At 41.9% G+C, this 23,133-nt stretch overlaps 1 protein-coding gene across 7 annotated transcripts in view; it reads right to left on the bottom strand.

Moving 5' to 3' along the window:
* Positions 1-23,133, bottom strand: part of celf5a (cugbp, Elav-like family member 5a) — a 220,148-nt gene that overhangs the window by 190,884 nt on the left and 6,131 nt on the right. For all 7 annotated transcript variants that reach the window (XM_042482210.2, XM_088077880.1, XM_042482195.2 and 4 more), the window contains exon 2: positions 8,637-8,719. In XM_042482210.2, coding sequence (XP_042338144.1) covers positions 8,637-8,719 — 83 coding nt within the window. The remainder of the gene's footprint in view (positions 1-8,636; positions 8,720-23,133) is intronic.

The following is a 23,133-nucleotide window of genomic DNA, read 5'->3' as shown; positions in this document are numbered from 1 at the left end:
ACTCTCACTGTTTCTCTTTGTGTCTGCGGGCAGTGGCACACCTGTACCAGCCTGTACAGGGACCCATAGATGGATTGTCAGTTAGTATCTGGGCCTCGCCACTTGCATAGGTCTGCACTGCCATGCCATGCCCGCCGGCCTGAAATGAAAAGAGACTCATCTGGTTCGGCCCCTCTGGTACCAGTAATGCCTCAAAGTGCCAGACTGATATTAGATCATCTTACCTGCACAGCATCAAAATGAGCCAAACCAGCACATATTAGTATACAGGAAGTGACATTCAAAGTAAAAAACAAACCTACCTACACACATTAGCAGTTTTTGCCATTACACACAAAACCAAGCGCTATAACCCAGATCACAGCCATATCACATGATTGAATTTCACAGACAGGCGGGCGAGCAGTCTCCAGCCACAACCAGAAATAGGTTAAACAGACTAAAAATATCAAAAACATTAATAATTCAGCTTTTTTGCTAACCTGTGCTTCAGAAAAAATAGCACACTTCTCACTGTGAAGTGGCTTAACGGGCAGGGTGTGCAGTGGATTATTTTGGTATTTCAAGCAACGTCTCTCCCCAAGAGCCGGTTAGCGAGATGTGCCCTGAGCAGTGGGAGGGGAAGCAGCATTGTAATGTCATCAGCGCTAATGTCACAGATGGGGTCAAAACACGGTCATCTGTAACTCAGAGAAAGTTCTAAAAAATCAGAGTGAGTTATATGCTATTATATCCTGCAATGTTTGGCTAAAATAAATAAAAAGAAATTTTAAAAAAATGCTTTTCTCTTTGTTCAGTCTGCCAGTAAATCTTATTTGTGTATTTCTGTATTTTTTTACACAAGTAACTCTTAATATGCAACAAATATTTGTTATAGTTTTACAACAGTACTTGCAACAATTTAAGGGAGAGCATTTTATGCTAGTGTAGTACAGTATATAATGTTTGAAATGAAATGAAATTTCATGATAAAACACATTTTCAGTGGGTGTTGTTTATTCTCTAAAGGCAGGTGCAGAGTGCAGATCCTGCTCTTTTTTCCAAATACCCTTGGAAGCCAATCCCCTGGGGAGAAGAAGGCTTCTCTAAATATGTGGCTAATCTACCACACAGGAAAACGAGCCGAACAAAGGAGTGGTGTGTGTGTGTGTGTGTGTGTGTGTGTGTGTGTGTGTGTGTGTGTGTGTGTGTGTGTGTGTGTGTGTGTGTTAAAGGGGTACCAGAGGAGCAACTGTGAGACAGAGAGAGACAGAAGGTGGAAAACAAGCAACGTTGTGATGGCTCCAACAGTTACCCTGTGTGTTTTAGTCTATTTCAAGCCCTTCTGCTTCAGGGGTGTGCTTGTGCGTGTGTGTGTGTGCGTGCGTGCGTGCGTGCGTGCGTGCGTGCGTGCGTGCGTGCGTGCGTGCGTGCGCGTGTGCACGTGCGTGCGTATGTGAGTGAGCATAAGTGCATGTTCTAAGGGTGTGGAGATTCATCTCCCTTAGGAGCACTCTGGTACAGCAGCTCTTTACTGTGCGTACATTACACCAATATGCCATTATGGCAAACGTGCACTCAAATACACAAGCACACACTCAAAGAAAACCTGTTTTGTTGTGTTTAAATATGGCCACTCACACCGTAGTAATTTTGTGTGCCAGTGTACCACAGTGCAACCTATAAAAAGTATGCATCACAGTAAGAAAAGTCTACTCTAACGTGCACAACAGCCTCTAACCTCCAGACTTTTATGACACCACCTGCTCCTTCTATTCATCAGTGTGATTTGACTTGGGTAATACGTTCAGAGACAGGCCAGGTCACAGACATAAAACCATTAAAGTACCAGTATCTACAAAGCCCTCTTTAGTCTCATCTCAATGGATCAACAAAGGTCATAAAAAACAGACATCAGAGGCAGACTCCTGTAGCCTCTGAGATCAGCTGCAGCCATCCAGCTTATTGTAGCGCTGAGATCAGCTGGTGGTAAGTTTCTTTATGAGAAAACGGATGGTGTTCAAATGTTTTAACAGACATCTGGGTCCACGCTTATATATTCTTTTTTAATTACAGTGGCACAGAGATCTTACAAGAGTGAAACTCAAATAAAACATTTATGTTCACCATCAGACATGCCCTTGGCTAATATAAAAGGGAAAAAACATAGTATAGGCTGGGCTGTAAAGATTCAATAGAATTTTAATATAAACTCAAATGATAAAATTCACAACACATATCCCTGTTTAATTCATAAATCTGAAAAAATAAAAAGTAAAAAAAGAAAAGACCTTGACTATGTCTGTTTTAACTTCTACTCCACTGTGATCATCTGGAACACACACACACACACACACACACACACACACACACACACACACACACACACACACACACACACACACACACACATACACACACACACACAGGCTCCTGTTACCCAAAGGCTTAATTCTAACGAGTCCCCTCTCCCTTACTACAAGGCCTCCAATCCTGCCAGCACCGATTGGCTTCATGCTGACCAGTCCGCTAAACTCCCACCCCCACCCCTGCCCACTCTGCACAGGCACATACAGTACACACAGAGTCCTACAACACATCACACTCATGCTCCGCCAACCTTCGCAGAGTGTAGCATTGAATTATTCAGCCTTTGCGGCAGCTAGGCCGCCACACAAGTGAGCTTGGCTGTAGATGATAAACAGGTGGATAGTGTGCACGCAAAAGAATGGGTGTATATGTTATGTTTGTGTCCGTGCCCGAGTGTGCCTGTGCGTGCCTGTGCGTGCCTGTGCGTGCAAAGCCCAATGGAAGGCTAGGACGTTTGCAGTGTGTCGAGGAACGGCTTGCACGGCAGCCTCATTTCCACAGCACAAGGTCGGCTACTCTCAACAACACAGCCCTGCTCTGCTCCTCGCTTCTCATATTTTCTATTATGACTAAGCTTAGCACTGGCACATACACACAATAACGCATACAAATATATATGTGTGCATGCGCACATGTATACAAACATACAGGAATCCAAGTGCACTCACACAGCAGACGAATAGGTATGTGTGCAGCACAGGGCACAGTGCGAGAGTGAAAGAGCGGGAGAGACAGAAAGGCAGAGACGGCGGCAATTGAGAGGGAGGGGATCTACTTAGAGTGTTGACATTGCAGGAGCCCACATGTGTGTGCCGGAGCATAATCTTCTCCCTGCTCTCATTGGGTTTTTAATGCGGGTGCTATTTCCATAAACCTGCCTCCTGAATCACTGCCAGCCTCTTACACTCCCCCCAGGTCGAGCTGTACTAATACTCAGAGTAAATGCATGCAGCAAACACGTTCCCACCATTGCCTCTCCAAGACAATCACTGTTGTACACAATGCTAGCATGACAAAAAGGGGAGGGTGGCATGTTGTTCTGTGCTACAGCAAATAGACTTGCTGCAGTGGCTGAGATTATTTCTTGGATCTGCTGGATTTGAGGAGTGGCAGCAGGAGGACACAGAGTTTGAGGCGGGAGAGGGGATGGTGGGGGATTGAGGGTGGGGGATAGTATGGTGGATAGTGTGAAGGATGCAGGATTTTGTCATGATGCTGAGCTGGGAGGAGTAAATCTCCTGCGGACTTGTGTAGAGAGCTGTGACACTCACAAGCACACACACCAACTGCTGTGGAAACAGCCAGTGGGCCTTGTGTGCTTCTGTTTTGTTTTGTGTTTTTTTTTTTTTTTTTTTACAACAAATTATGTCATAGAAGGATAATCAGTGTTTAGGTCATCAAGAGTTACTTAGATTTAATTTGGTAAGAGGAAAAAAATAATTTGGAGGTTTTACAGCTAAACATGTAAGCATATTCACATACACAAAAGTACTTCTATGGTTATGTAATATAAAAAGTAGTGCATCTCCATTTGCAGCAAACAAGCACAAAACAGCACACAAATCATATAGTCAAGCCTTGCTGTTGTGGGCAGTGCGTGATCACGGCAAGCTGCCATGTGCACATGTTTTTCTTCCCACCTCTATACACTGCTATGTGTATCTACATAGGCCTGGCTGCAATGCAAAGCCAGCTTACCACACGCACACAAACATACACAGCTAATAGAGCCAAGCAACACACACCTGGTAAACTGTCAGAGCTTCTCCTATTCGGTGGCCAAACTTATGTCAGGCGCTCATGTCCCCAAGGTTCCCATCACACTTCACCACAGGAATCTATATTCCAGTCCAGTACACTTCCATTAGGCCATACTGTTCCTTTCAGCAGCTAATGTGTAACAGGGGGACATGGATAATAACATCCAAGAACACAAGCACTTCCTCCTGACAATAAGAGGACACTGGGTTGTGTGTGTTTGTGTGTGGGGCACCTACTGGCTCCATACTAGCATGCTCTAGTGTGCACAAACGTACAGCTTGTATGACAATAATTTGATACTTAATCCCTAAAGTTATAGTAGTTTTTCTTATGTTAAAGGACATCTTTCCCGCTGAGGATTCAAAGTGCATACATACAAAAGTGAATCAAAGAAAACAATCCATAAGCATTTCCAGATGTGGTGAGGAAGAAAAAAAAAGCAACACTGGATCAACATGGTTGTATTCTTAAGAGTAAACATGAATTCTTTCAGCCCGCAGTTTATTTGGGTGAGACGGATGAGTTTCTCATCTGATTTTGTATATCTCATTACTAAACACGCAATTGCTGCCCTAGTGGTTGACACAAGTTTAATTTTAACTCTGGATTTAAAAACCCACATTGAGTTACTGACATGGGGCCACAAGGGGTGCCAAATTAACCATGACTGAAATCTTTGAACTTTAAAACTGTTGTTGGTAACTTTTATGAAAAAAAAAGAATAACTTTGTGTCATTTTGCTAAAAGTGTCACTACATTCACACAGCACTGAATGAGACAAAAAAAATAAAATCTGTGAGAAAAAGCATTTTCCTTTGCCTACTCAATAGCTTTGTAGTGCTTCTAGTAGCCTCACTGCACATGAATGGAAACAACCAATCAGAGCCAAGGAGTCTGACCATATATGAAAGAATATTCTGTGACTGCATTGCCTTTTTCTTACCTCAAATCTTTTCAGAAAAGTATTTTAGGGTACTGTTTGGCTGACAAATTGGAGTTTGTGAAAATCCATGTTGGATACAGTCAAGCTGAAACAAAAAAACGCCACTGTTCAGAGCAAAATTTCTTATCACACTGACTGACAAAAAATAACCCTCAGCTGCTCAACTTGAAGAATCTCAGTTGAATCCTCGACTTTCAGTGTGCAGCCCTAATTGACATACTCCTCCGGTCTGATTGGTTGTTTTTGGTGCATCACAATTCTCCTGTTATAGCAAATGCCGTTAGAGGCAGTAGGAAGAGGAGGAGGGACTTGATTTATTTTCACAGATTATCTGTCTCATGTACTCCTTTCAGAAAATAGCTATAGTTTCAGCAAATTTTAAAAAGTTTTTTTTCATAAAAGTTATCAACTGTATATTAAAACCTTCTCTTGCAGACATCAGGGAGTCAATGCTTTGCCAAAGGACAGCACTCACAGGGTGTGAACCCAGGCCTTCCAGCTGAAGACTTGCCCAAAAATTCAAACACTCCATCTCATGAAACCCAAGCGTGTGTATGCTCATGCATGTGTATGTGAGTGGGCTTGTTTGTGCTCAGTGCATGATATTCAGAATAGCTTGTTTGTTGGTAAAATTTTCCTACATGGTTCTTACTCATTAGCAACAAATAAAGTCCAGCCGGAGTTTGATGGTTGACATTAATATTTTAACATTTAAAATAAACAATAACCAGGTAACCAAACCAGTCCAAGCTCCCTGCCAGAGAGCAGCATCGCAGGGGTTAATGACAAAAATGCAGACGTTAATAACTCATAACTCATCTCTGGAGAATTTGTAGTTTACATTAATTACAGCATAGCCCCCGGCAAACTGCATATCAAGCAGGATTTTGCAAACAAACAACTGGCATATCTACTTACCATCAAGCAGTGAAGCAACAGGGGTCATATCGCAAAAGATTTAGGAGCAGGGAGGCTCAAGAGGGAAGGACAGGAGAGGCGACGGGAGGCAGTCAAATGCACAAACACATATTTTTACACACATACAGAAACACACGCAACCCAATGCAACATGGCATTTCTCCTCATGCTTTTTGGTTACTTTGTAGATAATTATCTTTCTCTAAATTAAACATTTTTGTGAGTGAATCTCTCCTCAGCTGTTGGCTTATGAGCAGGGTCTATAGGAAGGGTTGGGACCATGGCCATGCTACTGTTAGTTTTGTGTAGCTGGTGTTACACCTGCTTGTGCTATAGTGTGGCTGCAGTCCTATAGCACACACTCTGTTTCCTTGGACCGCTGGTGTTTGTGTGTGTGAGTGAAGTTGAAGGGAAGGGAACAGCAGAGCAGCCTCGTCTGTGAGGCCTGACACCCATCAACGTCTGCCTGTTACATTTCTATGACACGCTCTGTCTCAGGAAGAGCAGTGGCAGAGGAGCATGGGAGAGAGGGGAGACGGGAGGATGTGGAGTGGACAGGACTGGATGGGGTAGAGGGGAATTCAGCAGGAGGGCTAAAGAAGGACTGAAAAGGTACAAGAAAAGGTTTTTTTTTCTCAAGAGTGTGCACACAAACGAAAAAGCTTTCAGGACTCGTGTGTAGAAAATGCAAGACTGCTAGTTCTTTGGCACTCTATGAATCATGGCTTTAAAATCATTAAATTTTTTTTTTGCTTTAACATTAAGTGAGGCTGTTTATAGTAATGTTGTTTACAGCACTCCATTTGGATGATTGTTAAACCTTTCAGAGCCCAGATGGTTTGGAGTTTTGCTCTTCTCTCAGAGCACACTAAGAAAAGGGGTGGGGGGTGCAGGCAAGAGCATCAGACTTGTTAGCGTCTGTCTGTGCCCTCATGCCCCTCATTTATACATTCAGCCACATCAACCATTTAATCCCAGTGGTAGGTCAACCCTTATGGACGCCCTGCCAAGTTGGCAGCGGGGGCGTTATTAATGACTATGAGACGTGAGGGAGGAACTTACTGAATATCCAGACTATGGACAAAAACAGCAAAAGAATCAAAGAACCCTCCTTCTTTAACACATTGCTGAACACAACCTCTCATGAACACATCCTCTGGCATTATGTGAAATAACTTTTTTTTTCCCTTACTCTGTCTTCCGTCTTATTATTCAAATGCAGAGGAAAAAGGAGGAGAATAACGCCCTCCAGCCTCGCGCTTGGCTAATTTGCAGAATAAACGAAACAACTTGTTTTTCAAGAGAGCCACCAGAAAAATGTTCAAAGTTTGTGGTAGTTGCATTTGCATGTTTAACTGAAACATGTGCCTCTTGGCTGGGTTTCTCAGGCTCTTTGTCTTCTATCAGAGGGGTGTGTTGGGTGTGAGGAGGGGGGATCTTTACTGATGTTTCTCCCTGGTGAAGACTTGATCTGACCGTGTTAAGCCACGCTGCCTCTGTGGGGAGCCACCTCTATCCACCCCTCTGTCCTTCTGTCTCTGTCTGACATGGTTTCCACACATGTAAGGATCTCACACACATAAGGCTGTGCTCAGGTGTACATACTCACACACAAATGCAAGCATTGAAACAATGACAGAAATATAAGTGGAGGGTGCCCCTGAATGTCAAAGATTCAAATCATCAATCAGAGACCTCTCAGTCAACTGAGATTCCTTAAAGTCAAGCAGTCATTTTTTGTTTGTTTTGTTATTTTTGACAGTGTGACTGTCCCAAGACTTAGCTGCAGAGTGAGGGCTTCTCACTTTCATGCTGCTCTCCAATACAGACAGCTGCAGTCCCAGACCCAGGTTGAGTCTGAGCAAGATGAAGACAGCTTCCCAGAGGAATGGAGGCTTTGTACTAATGTTATTTTCTGCATTCTGCTTAGAAATTGTGAATTTACAGCTCACAGCAACTTAATATGATACAGTCTCTTGCTTAAGTGTGCAAGAGCAAAAAAAGGGCATTGAACACTTCCAATCTGTCATTAGCATAGTTTGTACGCATTAACTCAGAGGGCTAACTTGACTTGTCAACTACATCACGGGAACATCACTGTCACCCTGAACATCCCACCAAACCAAAATCTCAACCTCTATATGGAAAAGAATGAACAAATAGTTGAGTATTTGTATTGAACAGCCAAATCTGATTCAACAGACATAATTCTTAGACACTTAGGTACAGCCCTATATAACTGCAAGGCATTTCAAATACAATAAGCACAACTGAACATGTAATAGCGATTATCTCTTTATCAAATTAATTATAAGATTAATCTTAGCTCTGTTTGACCATTTTCTGTTGATAGCACCTTTCCAGAAATGCAGAGCTTTGCTCCCCAAAAACTGTCATTCTATGCTATTGCTTCAAGAGTGGGTCTGATCAATGGTGGCAATATCCCCAGGAGAACAGACACATGGAAAAGTTGAAACCGGGCCTTCAAAAGGCTGAGCTATTGATTGAATTGCTTTCCAAAGTGTTTTTCATCTCAGGGACTATACGAGGAGAATGCCGGCTGGTGTGCAGCCGGGTGCAGATGGCATGGCTGACCACCATAGAGAGAAAGGGGACAGAGTGAGAGGAGGAGGGGAGAGAGATGGATAGAGAGACAGACACTCACCCCTGGCAGTGTTTTCTGTTCATGGAGGGCGTTCTGGGCTTTGATGGCCGACTCTCGGGCGCAGTAGGTGAGGAATGCACAGCCTGCAACAAAGGCATACAACATATAAACTTAATTTGAATTACACATAATTTAAAAACTGACTTTAACAAACAAAAACATTCAAAATATAAAAAAACAACATCCAAAATGAAGCTGCAGTTTGAAAGACATATCAACCAAGAGTACTCGTAAAGTGATAAAATTAGGAAATAAAGATGTTTGACCTGTTTCAACATGACAAACTCTTGTGTCCTTTCCTGAAACTTAGCAATTAACAAAATTAAGAAACCAGATCCTTGTAGAGAGTCTCATGAGTTAAAGAAAACACAAAAATCCTTGCAAACATTTCTTGGAATAAACACAGCAAGTTAATGAAACCAGGCGAGTGTGCAATACACCCGGCTCCTCATGGACAATTTACTATGGTGGCAAGGGGAGAGGGGAAAAAACAAAACCACAACAAAAAAAGTAGAAGATGAGCGGAGAATTCTTTGGATGAATTGCCAGGCCTGTCCAGCCTCCCCATCCCCTGTGCCATGTCCTGTCAAAAGCTCCTAGCAGCCTGGCCAGCGTCCCCACCCTGAATGGTTGTGACAGCAGCGGAGACAAAAGAAACAGGACTGCAGGAGAGTATTGGGGGGTAGAAAAGGAGAGAAGAAGGGATGAGATCAGTGTAGGGATGGAGGAAGAAGGGAGACACTGACAGAGAAGAAGGGAGAACAGGACGTGGTGTTAAAACTCTCCAGGGTGAATGCTGCCATGCGTGCATACACACAACATCTGTCAAAATCACTGAATACATAAAAAAGAGGAGAGGAGAGGAGAGGAGAGGAGAGGAGAGGAGAGGAGAGGAGAGGAGAGGAGAGGAGAGGAGAGGAGAACGGAGGACGAGAGATGGAGAGAAACCAGATGGAGTATTGAGGCAATCATTTTCCCCCTGACTGTCTGAATAAATAGATTTGCTTGTGTTCTATTAATGAGGTTCATATGGGTTACCATGCATCATATTTCTGCCACTCTGAAGATGGTTTATTAGCAGCCACTGCATTTTGGATCCCATTTCAGTAGCCAAATGTATTCGGTGGGTGGTGATGTATTAAGTGTCTTTACACGGACAATATTCCAATCCGTTTTCTTGTTGCATATGAAATCACTTTTACCCAACATGCACCATGCATTTCTGTAGCACACTTGTGCATGTCTATCTTTTTTTCCCTTTTAGTGACCCTTACACTTTGGCTATGTCTCCACTGTAACCTCTGCAGGACTGCATCAAAAAGGAGGGTTAAAAACCCATGTCAGTCATTGATCCATTGATCAATGACTGACCTGTAACCTGTAACCTGCTTTTCTTTGTTGCTGTAACATGTCAGCACGTGCAATAATGCTTGCACACCTTCTGTATACACAGAAAGCATTACATCACAGTTATTTAAATCCCATTTTTTTCTCACAGTTCTATATTATAAAACCTGTCCTTTTGTTTGGGGTAGTCAGTCCGCACCCTGTCATGTTTTTCAGTTTTAGAAAGACAGATAGTGATGGTGTCTGACCAGGGTCGTGACCTTTGAGGTGGCTGACTGTAGCACTGGTGTCACGGTGCAGCCCTCTCCATACCCTCCCTTGTCCCAGCACCCCTAACCTAATGATTTCCGATGGCCACCAAGCAAATCATTCAATCACTCACACTGCTGTCTAATCCCTTTTCTCTCCTCTGTGTCAGCTTGCAAAAAAAATAACAAGACTGCAAAAATATCATAGTTGTGTTGGGTTTGTTTGTTTGTTTGTTTGTTTCTCAAATGGTTGAGGGTAATAGGAGGGAATGGCTCCATTTTGGTGGTTGTTTTTCTCTCTTTTTTGCTCTCTCTGGGCTTGTTGTTGTTGGTTTACTTGACAAATGCTGGCCCTATCTCTGAATAAGAAACAAGTATTTTGCATTACAATCACAAACACGATTTATTTGTTAATGTGTAATGCATCGGGCATTGAGAATAAATTAATAACAACCACAACACTGGCAAACAAAAGGGAAACATGAACTCCATTTAAATGTGATTCTGTGCTCTTTAATGTATGGCTTAATAAGAATTTGCAGGCCACAGGCGAAAAAAGCTTTAACAACTCCATAATTGGAATCCAAACACGTACAAATTGCCAGTGCTGCATTGCATACTAAGTGCAAAAGAGTGAGGGGGGAGCATGATGAAATTGTTTGAAACACAACAAAAAGCCACTGTAATCGGAGCCTGCTGACACAGCAATGGGGGAAGCCTTCCCATTGTGAGGCGATGATCCTCTGCATCATCTGATAGAAACCTAAAACAGCCTTATCTCACACATTGATTTCAGCTACAAAGTGAAGAAATTCCTCTTCTCCTCTTTGCTCCCTTTCCCCCCTTTCTCTTTCCTCCCTTCCTTGCATCTTTACTCTGTCAATGCCAACTCCACTCCTCTCGTATCCAATTTCTTAATGATATATTTTTAAGTGTGTGCGGTGTGTGTACTGGGAAATAGGGCTGAGTCTCTCCATCTCCACTGTGTTGAATTGGCATGTAATTAAAGAGTCTTACATGGAAGAGAGAGAGTAAGTGGGCGAGATGGAGAGAGAATGGGAGAGAGTGAATAGTGGGAGATACTGTATAGCTGTGGTGACAGCAGCCATTTACATTCATCATGACCCAGGCTCTCCATTACCAAAACTGCATGCATGTGTGTGCATGATTGCAGCACAGTAGGATCTTTTGCTGATTGTTTTGTCAAGTTTACAGGCCCTGTTGATCAAATTCATGTATACTCCAGCACACATATAAACACAGCAGAACGTCTTACCATGTCAGAGGATTTGTTTCAGGTAATCTCAACATACTTATAAAGGGAAAGACCCTTTAATATATCTACTGTTTCCTAATTCCATATTACATACTTTGCATATGATACAAGACTTCACCACTACCAATTTTAAATTCATAAAAAAAGAGAGTAAAATATATATTTTTTAAGATTTACTACTTAATTTCTGAGGTGTTGTTAGAGTGGTATTCCCACCGTCCAGAATGCATATTTTTTGCAGTTGTGAGCAGCTCCTCGAGTTCCTTTGTGGGACAATAAACATCACATTCATGTGAAACAGGTCAAACATTTTGAATGTAAACTGGCATTTTGTCATCCACTACATGATCAAAACTTGCTTAAAGTAACAATGTGGTATAGACTTGGAACACAGCTTTTTTTTCAGCTGTCACATGACCAGATACATTTAATGTTGAACCTGCACACAAATGTACACGCAAACAGCAATAAGTATGAACACAAAATATGGTCACACTGCAACAATTCACTCTAACCCTCTTACACATAAAGACCAAAACACTAATGACATAGTCTGAACGCCACAACTGCCTCTGTTTGAGAAACTTATTTGGCAAATTGAATGTCAATACTGTACAAATCTGCAAAATCTAACAAAATCTATGCCCTGCAAAGTAATAAATTCAGCTCTTAGAGGAAAATTATCACAATTACAGTAAACACAGACACTAACATCCACACTCTTACTTTTCCCCGACAGGCACCAGACTTCTATCTCTACTGGTAATTAAGAAGAGGCATGGTTTCCTCTTTTTTGTTGTTTTTTTAAAACACCTCACCAAGGTTAGGTGACAACTTTAACAATGTTGTTCCTGTTATCTGAAATCATGTGTGCTGAACACAGTTGCTCACAGCCACCTACACCAGGTAGAGTACTCCAAATTTGGCACACAAGCAAAGCGCTTTAAGAAAATCAGCTTTAAAAATACAAATATTTCTACCACCAATGTAAAAACATTCCAGCCCCTCTCTCAATTCAACAAATAATCTAGTGCGTGGCTTTGTATGAAACAGGAAAATTTGCAGTAATTAACCATTTAAGTGTTGGGGTGCAATGAGTGACAAAAGAAAACATAAGACAATCACTTTGATTGGGTAAGCTTACATCAATCAAATTAACAAACCCGACTTACATAAATCAAAGCCAAAACTCACTGTCATTCATAAATTACCTTATAGGACTATGGGCCTAAACATAAAATCAATTCTCTATGACAAACCGCACATCGATCAATATAAAAACCTTACATGTAATTAACGACTGTATTTTGACAACAAATACAATACTCTAACTTCACCTGTGATATACTGGAGTTGTTTTAAACTGAAATGTGGACAATAAAACTGTATTCGTCTCTTTCTTAATAAATCAGAGAAACCATACTAAAATGACAAAACTTCCATGTTTACCAGCTACCTAAGCAATAACACACATTCACAGCTGATGAATATCAAAATGAGAATTGCATTACACCCCTCACTGTTAGCTAACTGCAATGCTCTCGTTCAATACATTATTAGCCCTGTAGTTGTTTAGCAACCTTTAGCATTGCAAGCTAACGACGCACTTTTAATTCACTTATTTGTCATAACTCACCAACTTCGACGAGGTTGGAGTTTTTGGTCCCCCTTAGCGCACAGCTTTGAACTAGCGAAAAAATAGCTTCACTTCACATACTCACAAAATTGTGACTTTTTAACTAATATTTCGTCGATATTATTCACTCCTTTCCACTCTTGCATCCTGCGACGAGCCTGAGTATCCTCGCGAGCCGAGTGCAGGCAGAAGCAAGTGTAGTCAGATTGGCTTATTCACCTGAGCTATGATGTCAAAATGTTGTCTTTGAATTTACCTTTATTGCCACAGCTTAACTGCACATTGTTGAGCTAGGCTACATTTTATGGTGGAAAATGAAATAGCTAGCAAAATAGATATCAATTTGTTCGGTACAATTTTGTTTCTTTCTTGCCAACAAGGCAGCAAAGCTACGGTACAGTGGCGTTTTCTACACGTCGCTGCTGTCCTCAAGGAGACCCTTGGTGAAAAAAAAAATTAAAATGATAAACCAATCAGGTGAGGCTGCCGTCATGACGTTGCTCACCTGTGATTAGCCAGGACTTTGTCAAGAAGCCATCCATCAAGTCACTGAATGAAATAACGCGAGATTAGCAAATTCGTGTCGACATCTCGTTAGCAAAATTAGCAAATGCAGTTATGGATGGTGGAGATTAGGGGTATTTAGTCTAAAAAAAACAATTTTACTAAGCTACCTCTACAGCAACAACTTAATATAAAATCTGACTGCAGGTCAACATCGAAACTGAGCTGCGTACAGAGAGGAAGAAAGGTTTTCGGTCTTTTAATAAGAAGAATTACGTCCGCACCGAGTAGCTAGCTGGTAGCGCTAAACTTCGGCGGTTATTATGCTAGCCCCGGATGTTAAGAAATGAGCTGCTCACGCTGTACAACAACAGGTTGTTTCCGAGGCCACCAGCAGAGCTGCTACTGCTTTTTATTGAGGATGACCTACCGAGCTCACTCTCCGAAACACATGTGGAATAACTTAGCCAAGATATCAATTGGCTCTGTTGTTGCGGAGGACCTAAAGGCCAGTGGGACATCCTACGACATGGTTATTGACCACTTTGCCACCATGAAAGACAGGAGAATGTTTCTCTTCAAATAGGGTGAGTACAATGCACAGTTTTTTGCGCTTTGCTGGCTACTGAACTGTCTATTTAGCTATGCATGTAGTTTTTGATGTGGTTATGTTTCTTTTGTGCCTTGTTTACCTCGATTTAGCTGCATGTGTCACTCCGCTGAAGTTATTGTTTATTGCGGTTTGGTGTTTCCCCCAGATTGCCCATGTATCTATGGTGGTTATCTTCAGATTTTATCTTCCTGGGCGGGTCTCAAATTATCTGGGCGGGTCGCCCAGGAATGGGAAAAGGATGGGAAAACACTGCCGTTGTTTACGCTGAATAAATCAGCACCTCTGGCAGCGGCGTGTAGGGCCAAACTTCCCGAGTAGATGTACGTGTCAGGTGCGCTCTTTATAGTCATTGGTACTGGGTTGTTTTGTTGCTGTCTTTTGGGTCATGCAGTATAATGAAAATTTGGACTATTAAGCGATAAGGAAATGTGAAAAGTGTGTACCTCAAGCACATACAGCGTGCAAGCTGTGTATGACGTGGACGTAAAACTGAACGTCTTCAGATTACCTGTGTGAATGAATGCTATTAAGCATTCATTAAGCGCTGGTTGTGCATTTGAGTCGGCGGTTGAGTAACTTCATAAGACGTTTAAGTCAAGTCAAGAGGACAATGTATTTGTGTGTGAGTGAGTGATTGAAAGAGAGAAAGCGCGTGTGTCGGTGTTCAAAGTGTTGGTTAGATAACAGGCGTGTGTAAGTCCTGGTAAAAAGATACTGGGTGCTATAATAGGTCATTCGGTGACATGAAATTATTACATACACGTTGCAACATACCCTTTTCTGTCCCCCATCCTCTAAAAAGCAAATAGATTAGAGTTTTGTCTTACTTGGCTTCCTCAAAAAAATCCCTAGGTCACACTACTGGAATGGTCAGGGTTAAATAGTATTGAATAAATTTGCAATGTGCCATTACTTTTGTAGTTTATGCAAAGCTGTTTTTGACTAGTAATAATAGGTATTTCTAAAAACCCATTTTATTTTATTTTTATTTTTTTAAACCATCTCATAATGGGGCTACTAATCTTAAAACAAATCCAAGTCATTCAGTTAGTCCAAGTTATTCATTTTATCAAAATGATCATTGCACAACCCTGTTACCTCCATGGGTTCCTAACTTTAAAATGGTCCTTTCGTTAGTTTTGTTGTCATCTCAATATCAAATTTAATTCTGAGTTGGGAAGTTTTATAGTTTTTAGATTTTTTTGTGTGCGTTTTAAATTTTCTTTGATTATATTTTATTTTTTTCCAAAAAAAAAATTGAACAAACTACCTCATCAGTTAATGATATTTATATATACACCACACATATTAAAGGACATAGATAGATAGATATTATATATATATATATATATATCTATATATATATCTCTCTATATATATATATATATATATATATATATATATATATATATATATATATATATATGGTCTTAATTGCTCCAATAGAGTACCTGTTCTGGAGGCTCATGGTGGCCTGACTCCATACTAAGACACTTCATGTTGGTTTTTCTTTTAATTTGTCAATCCATCTGTAGGGTGGTAGGACCATGAAGAGATTCATTGTGCAACTGACAGCTACAGACTTTTACATCAACTGCTAGAGCTTGGTATGAACATCCTCCATTGGCGTTGGCCTAAAAGCAAGTACTGCAGAACTATCAAAAATGACTTGAACTGCAAGGAGGCCGGTTTAGTTCAAACTAAAACATCTCTCTTTTCAGTCTGCATCATTGGTCCCTTTTCTCCATCTCCTTTCCCCCAAAGGAGCCAAACTGCCCCAGTGTTCTAAAAAAGTGTGAACTTGCTCTCAATGTGGCATTTCCTTGGCCAGAAAGTGTGAAGGTAACAGAAACAGAGCCAGTTCTGGCACCAGCTGTGCCTGCTCCCTCACACATCATTTGCACTCTCTGGAAAATGCTATCACTGTGGGTAGACTACTTGCTTACTTCATTTACTGCCATGTGGGGCTTCGGAGGAACTGATAGCCTTTCAGAGGGGTCGGAAGCTGAAACACACATCATCAGCACTGATACAATGTGATTATGACCTGAATCATTGCCAGCCAGGGAGGCAGGAGGCTCAGTGGCGCAGATTGACCGTGAGGGGGGTAATCAGTCTGGTCTCGGAGAAGCTTTTAACTCATATAATCACTCCCTCACCTTTGGAAAAAAAAAAGATCCCTGATCTGTTCACACACTCAAACAATCACGACAATGTTCAGGGAGAAGGAGGACAGATTGAGGGAGGACAGACAGAGAGGTATAATAAAGAAGAGCTGGAGCATGGAGTTGGCAGAGAGTTTCCAAAATGCTCTCACTCATTGTTCTGACAACAATATTTTCTCTGCCCAGGCCTAATGGGCTTGTAATGAGCACTGTAATATAAGCAGTAGCCTAGCGTAACCTGTAAACCTTAATTAAGTCAGACAGCCACCTTAAAGGGAGCCAGCGCCTGTGCTCAGTCACCATCTCATGATCCTGAAGCTGACTACACTCCTCCATCACTCCTTCATCAATCACTCCATCCCTTCATCTCTGCTACATCCAGCTCCAAATCCTCCTCCATTTCTCCTTTCACTGCCCCTCCTATCATCCCTTCACCTTGAGCAATGGCTGGGGGGGAGGATGAGCGTGGCAGAGCGCTGAGGAGCATCGATGTCCATCATGAGGGCGAGAAATAGTCCCAGGACCCTCCCTCGTATCCTCTCTGACCCCTGAGTAGGAGACCTCAGGCATTGATTTGTTGCTACTTGCTCACATGGACTACACTAGCCTCGAAGCAGCAGTTAAACAGATCCATAGGCAGCACATTCCCAAAGGACTGTCTGTGTGCGCGTGTGAAAGCATTTACAGAACATATACATGCACGTCTAATGGTGTGGCGTGCATTGCCTAATGAGTGTGACAAATGCAATAAATTCTCTCCGAAAGGCCCTGTGTATGTTCCAGGATCATTACTGGGGCAAAGAAGCCATCATAACAATGAAGAGAGATGGACTTTGACACCTTGGCACTCACAGTCTATTGTGTGGCTTTGAGGTTAAATAGTTCTCTCAGGGCACAAGTGGTTCTTCATATATAATCCAACTGTAGAGTATTTCTCTCAAACACTGACATGGGGCTATATACTGTAGGTGTAACAGCATTAGGGAGGCTGTAAAAAATAATACTGTTCCAAGTAGTTCCTGATAAAGTTCCTGAGATAATGCTGTTTGGCGGTAGGTGCTGTTTCCAGAGGCGACGTGATAGATTGCAACTGGTTGCCCATTCCCAAGTTGGCTAGAACTCTTTCAATGTGTAGTTCTGGATAACACTCAGGATACGGCACTTTGGCATCCTCCACCGTACTGTAGTCTTTAAAAGTGAGCCTTGGCTTTTGTAGACTGTCTGTGTACTTTATCCCTCTTCTGCTATTAAAGTCAGGGCCCAATCTATAAATACATCTAGTGGCCTGCATCCCTGATGAGCAAGCTAATTGACACTGTTAATGGATGGAGTTTCACAGAGTTGTAAATAATGTGTAGGTTCACACTTACTGCCTCCTGCCGTGTTACTACTGGGAGGGCAACAAGAGTTTACCTGCCAAGTCCTGTCTCTCCGGCCCGTCGTCCCTGCCTCCCTCCCCCATGGCCAAGTCTGCTCCAGCCAGGGGATTTACACAGAAATCAATATAAGTTACTCCTTGCTCCACTGCCACCCCAGTCAAAATCTGAAAACTGCATTTTCCTTTTTTCAAGTAACAACCTCTTGGAAAAACAAACAGGACCAGGCGAAAGGAAATGATAAAATCATTTTCACTTGGCTCACATCCATCCCCTGCTGCTGTTTACAATACAACACAGCGTTTCCACCGATGCAAAGTCTTCATTTAATGTACCTGATTGGCACATGGGATGCAATATTTCCAATAATGCTTGTCCTCTCTTGAAAGGTGAAAGGCATTTAAACCTTTGAGACAGATCAATTGATCATACCAAAGCCACAATCACAGATGACTGGCAGCTGCAAACTGACTGCAGACCAAGAGACGGATTAGGTTTTCAGTCACTTTGATTTTACAAATTAAAAGACACCTTTAAAGACAGAGCTTCAAAGGCCTGGAGGATGCTCAGATGGAGTGATTGGAAAAGGAATGAGGAAGAGAGATGTGGGGAGAAGGAAAAAAAATAGTACCCGCACACACATACATTCTCCTTCATATACTGCTATTAGGGCTGGTCATTTAACAAATTATGATACCAGTACCCTTGAAATGATACTGATACCAATAGTGTACATCATTCTTTACTTTTTTTTTTTTAAGATTATTTTTTTGGCATTTTTGCCTTTATTAGATAGGACAGATCAGCAGTGTGAAAGGGGGAGAGAGAGGGGACGACATGCAGCAAGGGGCCACAAGCCGGACTCGAACCCGCGACCACTGCGGCACAGCAGTGCCATTATGCATGGGGCGCCTGCTCAATCCACTAAGCCACTGGATGCCCCTTTACATCATTCTATACTAATAATGTAAATAACCTGGCAAACGTATTGGTGACCTTTGGCTGGACTGCCAACTCAACACAATGCTCGACTTCACTACACCACAGACTATAAGTATGGGTTGTAGCTGCTGCTGCAGGAGTTAAGGGCAGTTGGGAGAGTCTGCCTGGTCACACGCACACAGTGACAGGGTTAACTGTTCGCATCACACGGCTGACATTACCAGTTAATGGTTAATTCAGTGTCTGTGTGAGTTTGTTGGGACCATTTCTCGCTTTTCAATGTTAGATGCTGCTGTCCATGCAAGCTCATGCTATATGAGAAGACAATTAACTCTGCTGAAGAGAGCGGCTTTGAAGGCAGTAGCACAACCAAGTTTGTTGGGACTTTGAAATGGCTAAGTGTTGGATGTTAGCCACTGCTGTTAGTTTTATGCTAAGTGGTAGTAATGTGCAAGTCAATCCACAGCCAAGGTTGACCCACAGGTTGGGCAGTTTGGGTAAGCCTAAGCTTGCTAGAAAATAAAGCATGTTTCAGCCAGACAGGTCATAAAGTGGCTGAGCAGCACTCTTGAGTTTTTGAATTTTTATTTTGGTCAATGCCTTAAAGTATCCATACCGATACCCAGTCCTGAAAGCTATACACAGGTATTGAAAAGAATCACGAATTCCACGTCTGTATGAACAAATTTGCAATGAGTACTCTGCTTTTTATAGTTTTTCTTTCCATTCAGAGCATGTACTGAATGGAGCACAGCATGCTGTATTCCAAACAAATATTACTTACAGTTATAACCTGCATGCCGAAAAGGAAGACTTTGTGTACTTGTCCTCGCTTTCTTTCTCTATTTATTTATCTGGTGTCACCACTGAGCTGGAGAAGAGTAATAATTGACACTAATGGTCTGACTAACAAGCAGGCACCAGGGTGTTAATTGCATTGACGTATATTTCCGAGTTACCACGTTGAGGCCAGAGGATTCACAAAAATACTGTCCTGATAATAATCTATCTCTCTATCTCTCTATCTATCTATCTATCTATGTGTCTGTCTATCTATCTATCTATCTATGTGTCTGTCTGTCTATCTATCTATCTATTCATCTATCTAATGGCAAAGATAGAACTCTGAAGTGAACCCAAAGAGCGGGCAAAACAGATATGAGAACCCATCAGCCATTAATTAATTTGAGTAGTGTTTTTTAATTAATCCTGATCTACTATGAATAGCGAACCACAGAATGGGTGCCATGTTGGAACTTGCATAAGGTCCGCATACACTGCTCGTTCAACCACATTAACATTTGATCATCAAAGAGGGAAACACAAATTCCGTCTTCCACATTATTTGGCACGCTATTTGCTTGTATCACACTAAAAAACTGTGGATGCGATACATCTCCGGTACAAAGCCTCTGACCAGTTTGTGTCTCTGGCGATAAAGCACAGAGACTGTTAGCTACAGCGACGCTGCTTCAGCGGGAAAAGATAGATGGAAGGAGTGAGGGGAGAGATGGCTGCGTGATGGAAGGGACAGAGTGTGAGGAGAGAGAGAAAGAGAGAGAGAGAGAGAGAGAGGAGGGGGGATGCTGGAAACTGGGGGGGCTACATGGCCCTACAGTCGCCCACAGATGCTCCCTCTCTGTCTCTCCCTCATTCTCTCCCTCCTTTTGAGCACAGTATGGGAGCAGTCTTTTGGGGGAGGCTGGCAGGCAATCAGTGATGTCATGCCAGCAGTGCAGCGATGGCAGCTTAACCTATTTTCGGAAATACCACAGAATTTCTATTTATAACCGTGCTGAGCAGCATGTATCTTCACACATCCCTCACGGACCTGAGCATTCATAGACATTTTCCAATTTAAAATGTGTCTTCCTCACAAGTTGGGGATTGCTTAAGATTTGTAGGGAAAAGGTCTTGATGCTGATAGTGCTGGTTACTTTATTATTTAGGGAGGTATTATCTTTGTTTTCAATTTTTAAATATTTCAGTCTGTTGTTATAGCTAATATAAATATTTTTATTGTTGCATACACTGATAATTCAGGAATAATAATAGCCATAAAGCAGTAAATTGCAAAATTGCAAAAACATCAGTGGTAGAAGTCGTAGTATTTGCACAGCAGCAGCAGCAGTAGTAATATTGGAATAACTAGTGTTACTAGAGGGATTTTCTCATGTTAACAGCTTTGAAGTGATTATTTTATGTATCTGCCAAACTTGGCCTCTGCTCCTCCTCCTCCACCCTCCATCCGCCCCGCCCTATGGTATCCAAACAGCTCTCAACCTGTCAGAGGGATCCTCCGTGTCTACGAGCTGAGCCATCACTCTACTCTCCCACCGCCTTGGGATAAAAGCAACTATTTGTTTCTGCATCTCTGACAAACACTTCATCTTTCCCCCTCCACTTATCCATCTGTCCATTCATCCATTGTTCTGCGCCCATGTGTCTGTCTGTCATTTGCCTTGTGGGCCCCGCTGCATACATGTGCCATCCTCCCTGTCCAATTCGGGCGAGTGACAGTGCTAAGTCACATCCACGCGGCTTTGTGTTTTCGCGTGCACTCCCCGGCAGAAACATGTATGACATTTATGCATTGTTCATTCACACCAGCATCAAGGGCTCAACCATTTGGCAATCAGAGAGATGTGACAGCTTGACTAATCTGTGATTGTTTTTTGGCCAAAACATGGGGGTTAGCGAGCCCTCCAAGGGCACAGTACTATAAGGCAAGACAAATAACTTATTATTTTCCAGGCTTGTACAAGGCTTTATCGCATGAGTTCTCCTGAACCATTCCAAAATGGAGAGGGATTATCACAAAACATTGCATTAAAATCTCCTCTCTCCCCTCTCCCTTGTTATTTCATTTTCCATCTAAAATGAATCTGTGCCCAGCCAGGCTCAAACACAACATTAAAGAGCTCATGCTATTCTAACAGAAACCACCAACCCCCTCCTCCCTCGATCTCCCCCCCCCCGTGCCTTTATAACCCCCCCGTCATAGAGTACACTCTGCTCTGTAGGCAATGGCACTCTCTGCTAAGCTACCCATACAAAATAGATAGCCTTCTATCCCTCTATTTAGACTAAGGAAATAGCTATGACCTTTGTGCATGAACAAGAAGGCGATGTGCCTTTACCGACTCTACCTTTAGAAGAGAAATGTGACCTATAACACACCAAAAATAATTCAGCCTCAAATCCTGTTTGCACAGCCATAAATGGCAAAATGACGATGTTATGTTGACAGTTTTAAAAGAAATTAAACATTACCGTCTTTCTTATTGTATCAAATAAATGGATAATAGAAAGCTTCCCTTTTTCAAACAACACTGGTTCTTTTTAAATACTTCTTGAAAAACATTTTAGGATACAATTACAACATGATTATATCACAGCAACAATGAAATCAACAAAACATTTGTATCAACAAACTACTACAAGCAACAAGCAAACACCAAGACTTGGTTAGGTTCACTTCCAGGTAACTAAGTGATGGAAAAACCTTTTAAGTACTTTAAACCTCCATAATAACAATGGCTCCAAACGCTGACACCGAGACATTTACATCAAGCAGCAACCTCAGAGACTGTGAAGTGAAGCAAACGCGGCAGTCCGAAAAACTACAGTTCCTGTCCATGGCCACTTGAGGCTGATTCCAGAAGCTAGTCAATCCCCATCTATCCTCATGTTGAAATGCCTAACTTCACAGCATGACAGCAGAAATAAATGTGTTTACAGCCTGGTACAAAAAGCTGTTTTGGTATCTGTAGCTAATTTCTGTTTATGACAATGTACCAGGGGTGAATGCTTGTATAACCCAATTACATTTTATTCAGGCTTAAACTTGTGCATAACTAAGGGCATACCGCTTAGCTCGGCCACGTTTAACAATGTAATAGCACCATAACGAGGTCTGTGTAAAATGTAGAACTGCAATGAAAGGACTGTGGGTGGGGAGGTGTAACATTTTGACGCAGTTTTACGTATTATTTGGCGATGTCACTACAGGAGTTTTAAAAAACACAATCTAATTCAGCTAATTCAAAGAAAAAGAGTAGTGACAGTAAATGTACATAAAGTGGGAAAGTCTTATGCAGCTCAAGCCTCTCGCCCAAATATGGTCATTTCTGGCTCCAAAAATCCAAGATTGCGATGGCCAAAATGCCTAACTTGAGGCTTTAAAACAGGAGTCGGTAAACTGTGGGTGGCATCACAGTAGCTTTGTCAATACATTCTATGGTTTACATGGACAAAATAACCTCTTTTTTTGCCCTGATTGTGAAAAAGATAAAATCTCTACTTAACTTTTTACATGGCCAATTGAAATTAATATTTCACTAATGTTCCTATTTACATTCAGCGGTGCAAATTAATGCAGACTGACATG

This window comes from Plectropomus leopardus, chromosome 5 (genome assembly GCF_026936395.1).
Source record: "Plectropomus leopardus strain MGB_pleo_1.0 chromosome 5, ASM2693639v1, whole genome shotgun sequence".
Classification (NCBI taxonomy): Eukaryota; Metazoa; Chordata; class Actinopteri; order Perciformes; family Serranidae; genus Plectropomus; species Plectropomus leopardus.
This window is presented reverse-complemented; position numbering and strand designations above follow the sequence as displayed.